Here is a 7,495-nt window from a genome sequence, read left to right on the forward strand (position 1 = left end):
TATAAAAATTGTACAAAACTATTCAGGAGACGTACAAGGGGAGATGATGCATCCTTAATAGCAGGATTTTAGCATCAAATAAAAGAACTTAGAGAGTAGAATGCGAAAATCATAGTGGTGAGTATGCAAGATTCGGCTCCCGCCGAATATGACTTTCCTGCTTGTTGCAGAATAATTTTGGAATTTTGACCCCTCGCCCTTCGGTAATGGGTATAAAAACAGGGAAATTTATAAGCTTTCTATTAAATAACTGCTAATTAACAGCGCCACTACTCTTATTGGAAAGGGACATAATTTGTTGTTTTTTATGACGGGGCCAACAGGAAAATAATAAAATCTTTGACAAGTAAATTAAGTTCGCTAAATTTACAGCATGTTGTCATTTGAGTCTACTTCAACAACCGGACTTCTATTAAAATTATGCATCTGCATAAAAATTATGTGTAATTTCTGATGTATCATAAACTAAGCTCGCAGTTGTACGGTCTCTAATTGTTGACGTTGCCCCCACTATCGCTTTCTTACTTGTTTAATCAATAAATTTATTTAAAGCAGATATGAATTTTTTAATCATGCATAATTTTAATGTTTTTAAAATACTTTTTACAGATATGCATTTTACGTATATTTGTGTACTTTTTTTATATTCTCTAGTATTGTTACCATTTCTATGATTGAACTTCTCGAAAAAACTTGGTCTACATATTTCTTACCCAATTCAAAGTAATAAAATCTCGGAGATTTTTGGATTTGCTTTTATCGGAGCGCCTACATATGCTGCGATCGAAAAAATAGATCTATGGGATACAAATTTAATAAAGATAAATTTTCATCATAAAATACTAAATATTAGAACTTTTTAACCTGAAAGCCTTATTTATCATTTAAAACCTTATGAGAATTTGGATGCAAATAATAAACGCACATGATCCAAATTCGGTACAGTCAATATTTCATCATGAAGTATTACGGCCTTTTTACCACAAAAAGACTCGATTTCCGTAGCAAGGGGTTTGAAATACTGCCCCGTCCAATCCAGACGGGTTGGCCACTTTTCACAGCAGTTTAGAAAATCGAAACACTACTACTGAAAATTACAATACTTGCAACAAGCTTAGATCGAATCAAAACCTGAATGAATACGCCTACTTTAGTAGCAATACTTATGTGCGCTTTTGCGCGCGTTTAACGGACGTCTTGGCAACAAAAATAATAAGAACGGAAGAGCAAGCAGACATTTGGTTTACATTATTAAGTATTAAATAACTTTGTTAAAAATATAACCAGTGTTTTATGAGTTACTCACACTTTTCACCTAAGAAAAGCGTTTTTGACGAGACTTTCGAGACATTTCCATTTTCGAGTTTGGTCAAGGAGACGGACAAAAGAAAGAAGCAAAACAAAGCGAAAAATGAAAAAGATGGTGGATGACCGGTGGTGTAATTTTTGAGAAGAGAAGTGAAAATTTGCTGAAATAGAAGTGAGAAAGAAATTTTTCCAAAAATAATTGAGCATAAAAACAGGCTTTAAAATTCGCGTATACATGGGAGTTGCAAAATTCAAAGTGCGTTTAATTGTGTGATCTAAGCAAAGGAAAAAAAAGAGGTTTCAGATGTAGAAGAAAAGTTGGTTGCTGCATTTCATTCTGCCCGGTTCTAAACATTTTACTTTTTTATTTACATTTTAAAATTCGCGCATATTAAGTTGAAAAACAAAAAAGAATAAATAAATATAATGAAATACCACAACCAAATTATCTAATATTTTCTTAGTTCATTATAAATGAATTGGAGTAATCTTACTCAGAGATTAAACAAATATTTTCTTCTCTATATTTTTATTATTTACTAGAGTTCATTATATCATTTTTTTTATGAAAATATTATAGTAAATATGCTAACCTTTTGTTAACGCGCTTTATATATTACAATCAACATTCCTTTTTTCAAAATTACTTTTGGAATATAAAGATTAAATTTAAATAAATTTGGTTATTTTGTAAGAGGAAAGTAGTTCAGGGGTCTTCGAACCCAACTTCGAGGTCGCTCATAGAAATCTTGGGCCGAAGGGCACCATTAGCTGAGGTAGGATAGAGAATGGCCTTGAACTGAAAATATGCCTATTCGATGAGATAAGTTTCATCCGTCCGTCCATTCAGCTAGAGGTTAATTACGTGCTATTCGTTACTTGGAACCTTTTGGGTATTGTCCGAATAACAAGATATAAAACCCCCATCTCCACAGAGGTTCTAATTATATATGCAGCCCTTGGATTTTCAGACGAACACATGTTAAAGATTGCTAATTAACGGCGCGAATAGTTATTTAGTTGCGTTTAATGTTGCCAAGTGAAAAATTTACCTTCTTCACGGCGCGTGTCTTTACTACACCAAAGCCGCCAATTTTCTCGACGTAAACTATTGGTAATTGTCGTAACTTATGAGAAGAGAAAACTATTCAAAAGTTTTTTGACACTATTAAGCTTTAAGAATTATTTTTTAATTAAAGTAGCAATTAAGCAAAATAGAAGGCAAATTATTTGCTTCCAGGAGTTTTAATACATTACATTTTCCAAAAAGTTTCATAACATATGCGTATACATGTCTAGCTAGTGTGCTTAGTGTGGTGAAAATAAAAGCTTTTAATTAAATAAAAAAATTTGTAGCCATTTAAGGAGAAGCAAATGAGCGAACTTCGAATTTTGTTACTTTATAGGAGAAGTAAATGAGCGAACTTCGAATTTTGTTACTTTATAGGAGAAGTAAATGACATGGAAAATCCCCAAGCAACCGCAACTAAACAAAAAAGTTTCAAAATGAATTTAATTAAAATGAACAAAATTTAATCTACGCACAGTAAACTCAAGTTGATTTTACTGACGTTGCTAATATTTGGTTCGGAGATCAATAATATAAAAAAAATTAAACTAAAGCTAAAAAAAGCTTTCTTTTCAATATATGCCGCTGATTGAAGGAATTGCTCTAACACTTTTTAATAAACACTAACAATAGTAGCTATAGGGTTTATGTCTGTCATGTCAACCAATTGACAATAAAATATATGCCCGTTCTCTTATGTTGTTCCTTACTTCGTTCAATGCTGTTTTTTGAGAAAAAATAGATAAATATTTATATTAAAAAATTTAACACGTACAAGGGCAATAAGCAGTGAGCAATAAGTCTCATCACAACTAAATGCAAAAGTTTTGTGCACACGGCTACAAAAGCAAACAGCTCGGTTATTTACGAAATCATTAAGAAAGTGCTTGTTGTCTCGGCGTACTGAAATATAGAAATATTTAATATAATCCAGTAAAATCAAAATTCTTAATAAGTTTTAAAAGGGATTAATCAATAAATATCAAATGCGTTTAAACTCTATTGTACCAGATTTTAAAGCCGATTCGACCAAGGGTCCTATTGAGTTCTATGACTGGCAAGGAGATTCGTAAGTATACATCGATGTAGACTTGACAATCGAGTGAATGAGTACGTGTTCGAAACAAAAATACGATTTTAAACATTTAGCAACCAAAGCTATCAACAAAAATCTAGTCTAAGCTGAGAATAAACCGCTGCTGCAAATTTATCTCAAGTAGTTTTGTTTGGTGATCTAAAGACAAATTTTAAAGCTGTACGATTCATATCAAGGCAGGCTAGCAATCCGGGAAATTATAAACAAGTTGTGATCCAGATAAGATAAGGCCAAAGTGAATAAAAGTACTAATTTCAATAAAAAAAAAATTATATATTCTTTAGAAGTTATTGAGAGATGGAAAGTTTTATTCTCATAATTCAGTACAACGTCTAACTGTATTCATATTAAATAAGACAGTGTTTTGCTTTCGTATCTTTTGTTATTGTTAGAAAGCAACCTGCAGGCAACGCCCATTCTTGACTCACGAGAATATTTAAAATGTTTGAAAATTCAAAGTACTAGAGTCTATGTAAGAGATTAATTAATATACTTTAATTTAACACTATAAAAAACGTTAACAAAACTAATCTCTCTTTCTATACAAATATAATATATATATAGATATATCTCTATGGAAGAATAAAAATATAAAAAAAGTTATTACTCGCAATACATATTGGCTCCCACAACACAAAGTTCATGTAAATTAAGTAAGAGTCCGAATTCGGAAATTAGAAATTTGTTGCAAAAATATACTCGTGCGTTTGTCCGTCCTTCACAAGGCGCAGAAATGGTTGGCAGGAAATTTTCCAAAAGTATGTACAAGTAAAAACTTAACCTAAAAATCCGTCTATTTATGGTTTTGTAAAATGTCTAATTTTCAATATTTCATAGTTCGTAATGGCAAATTGAAAAATAAATCAAGCTTACCGAATTTTGACCACTTGGGTCCACTTTTGGTTTGCACCGTATATAAGATGGGAATATAAACCCTTATGTGCCAAAGAAACCTAATTTTTATTATTGTATGATGAACATTTTTTCATGCTTTGCTACTTTGATATAAAAATTAAGTGGACCAAATTTAAGTGACATAAACCTGCCTCTTGGAGCTTACTCCATATAAGATTTGTCATGAACAGTAAACCCTTCAGAAAAAGGTTTAATTTTTAATGATTTATTATGAGAATTGGTCCGCAGAGGCAAAATAATCAAAGAAATGAACAGTAGGAATTTGGATCACTTAGGTCTATTTTCTAGACCCTAACAAACGAAAAGATTATCATGAAAAACCTGTCCTTATATGAAGAGTAAATATAATTTCCCTTTTTTACGGCGAGATCTGAAAGATATCAAAATTTTTGGAAAGTATACTAAGTTTGCTAAATTTGGACCACGTCATATGATATTTTGGGCAAGCTCCAATATGCAGGCTTACTTGAAAGGTACGCCTTTGCATGAAAATAATGTGTAAATTTTGATGTATTATTGCCAAAATGAGCAAATAATTGTGTTAGGGCATTGAACGGCGGCCTTGCCCGACTATAATGTTCTTATTTGTTTATATGTACAATACATATATGCACATACGTATGTGCAAGGATTGAGCTTTGTTGACGTGCCTTGCCAATGATTTGGAAATAACCAATGTAAAAAAAATTTCAAATTCAAGTCTCGAACAAATTATTGTAAAAATTGTTGCATTCTCTTGTTGCATTGTGTATTGTATTGTGTGCATTTTTGTCATCGTAATTATACTGTTGTTGTTGTTGTTCTTGCTGCTTTTTTTCTCGCTCCTTCTGCAAACGTTCACGTATTGCCTTAACTTTCTCAAATATGATATCATCTTCAATTTCATCAGAATCTTCATTTTCTTCATTCATGTCTTCACTGTCTTCGCGTCCTTGCTCCTCCTTATCTTGGTCTTGGGAATCGCTAAGTGTTATTAAATCTAAGCTTTGCAATGTTTGCCAATTTATTGATTCAATAGTGTCGTCTGTAAGTGCTGTTGTCTGCGTTGTCGATATAATTATTGTGTGTTACATGTCGTTATTATTAGGTCGTAGCAGAAATTAATAAGGAATTAATTTTTCCAGTATATTTCTGGAATTTCAAGCAAACTTATCACGACAAAATATTAGATATTGGTAATAGAAAGTTATTTACTTTTTCAGCTGGGTTCTACTATTTTCTCATCCAAGTGATTTTACTCCTGTTTGCACAACTGAATTGGGTCGCATAGCTGTAAACGCTACTCAATTTGCTAAACGAAATACCAAGTGCTTAGCTCATTCAGTTGACGATACACAGTCTCATATTAACTGGGTTAATGATATCAAATCTTATTGCGCAGATATACGTGGAGAATTTCCATTTCCTATTCTAGCTGACCCCAATCGCCAACTAGCTATTACTCTTGGCATGATAGATGAGGAAAAACGTGAAGATATAGAAAGTGCCAAAACAGTTCGGGCGTTGTTTATCATTAGCCCCGATCATAGGGTACGTCTATCTATGTTTTATCCTATGACCACAGGTCGTAATGTGAAGTAAGTTTTTAAAAGAGTTCAAAACTTTCAGTCAATTTGTACAATCTTTTTTTATTTCAGTGAAATTTTACGATGCATCGATTCTTTGCAATTAACCGATCGTCTTAAGACAGTGGCAACGCCAGCCAATTGGATGGTAAAAAAATTATATTATGGTTAGAAAAGATATTTCATATGTTTTCCTTCTTTTTTCTGAAATATTAAAGCCTGGTAGCAAGGTTATGATTTTGCCCTCTGTAACCGATGAAGAAGCTGCTAAACTCTTTCCTAAAGGTTTCGACAAAACTTCAATGCCATCCGGTGGCAACTATGTTAGAACTACGGAAAATTATTAACATTACTTAGCGCACTTAGTGAAGTCCGCTTGATTAATATATAAACATGTCTTAAAAATGTAAATCCGAAAATATAATCACTTCCAGTTTTTCTATAAATATATGTTTGTTGGAAAATATTTTCTTTAACAAGTTTTCTGTGGCTTTAGAACTCAATACACCTCAATATACCTTTAGTATATTAGCACTATGCATTCATTATGCTTCGATAAGATTCCTGGCATAGTGCCAAAACCCTTGAAAAACAAACGTAGATTAAAGCATGATTCGTTTAATTTTGCTAATATAAAATTTAGAAAGTGCCGGCCGAAATGTATGAAAATATATTTGCTTGCTGTTTGTTTAATCCGTTTTTTTTAAATGTCTGCCTCAATGGAATTTAGCTACCGGCTCATCATCAAAGACCAACCAAGTATTGGTTACATTAACTGCCCACGGATCTCCCAGCCCATTAGCCTCCGGGTCGAATTTACGTACACTCTTTTACGTTTTACTATAGCATTATCGCTGCGCTGCACTAATATTTTGCGCGATTTTGTATCTTGGGAACAAATAATTTTATCTAAAGTGAAGTGAATTGTTAGCCAACAGTCGCGCGACTAACGTATCTGCACTCATTTAAACCATAATACATTCTAGGAGATTTTTTGTACTTTTAGGCATCCTTTTGTTGAAATATTCTTCAAGTATCTGCATCAATCATTTTTTATGACTATAGCATACATTTTCAGCTAAAGTTTGCAACACTATTTGACTTTTAACAACTCGACCAGTACAATTGCACACAACACAATTACACTTAACATACCGGCTTCTACCTTCTTCTACCTGAACGAATTATTCTATACAATTCTTTGTTTCAATAACTATCAGAAATTTTTACCGAAATATTCCATTTTAAATAAATAAAGAATTTATACTGAATACCCATAGAAAAGCATTCGAATTTCTATTTTGGATGTGCCCCCTTTTGTTAGCAAATCTAAAATTTATATAGAAGAATAATTAATATATATTTGAATAGCATTTCATTGGTACTATTTGTAAACATGTGAAAAATTATCAAAACTCTTTTACAACACTATATTATTGAGGTTGCTGGAGCATCCCATAATCAACATGGATACAAGTAATACTTCTTTACAGACTGCACTTAGACTCTTCAAGACTTCTCCAATTCATGGTCTCGTTTTTT

The 7,495-nt window shown here is 32.3% G+C and overlaps 1 protein-coding gene across 1 annotated transcript; it reads left to right on the forward strand.

Annotated features, from left to right (window-relative positions):
* Positions 1–3,219: 3,219 nt before the first annotated feature.
* On the forward strand, positions 3,220–6,987 carry LOC119643230 (peroxiredoxin-6-like). The gene is made up of 4 exons (XM_038042576.1): positions 3,220–3,446; positions 5,591–5,965; positions 6,026–6,101; positions 6,172–6,987. The coding sequence occupies exons 1-4, from the start codon at positions 3,364–3,366 to the stop codon at positions 6,298–6,300; spliced, it is 663 nt and encodes a 220-aa protein (XP_037898504.1). The 5' UTR covers positions 3,220–3,363; the 3' UTR covers positions 6,301–6,987.
* The last annotated feature ends 508 nt before the right edge of the window (positions 6,988–7,495 follow it).

Source organism: Glossina fuscipes, unplaced genomic scaffold (genome assembly GCF_014805625.2).
Source record: "Glossina fuscipes isolate IAEA_lab_2018 unplaced genomic scaffold, Yale_Gfus_2 59243, whole genome shotgun sequence".
Classification (NCBI taxonomy): Eukaryota; Metazoa; Arthropoda; class Insecta; order Diptera; family Glossinidae; genus Glossina; species Glossina fuscipes.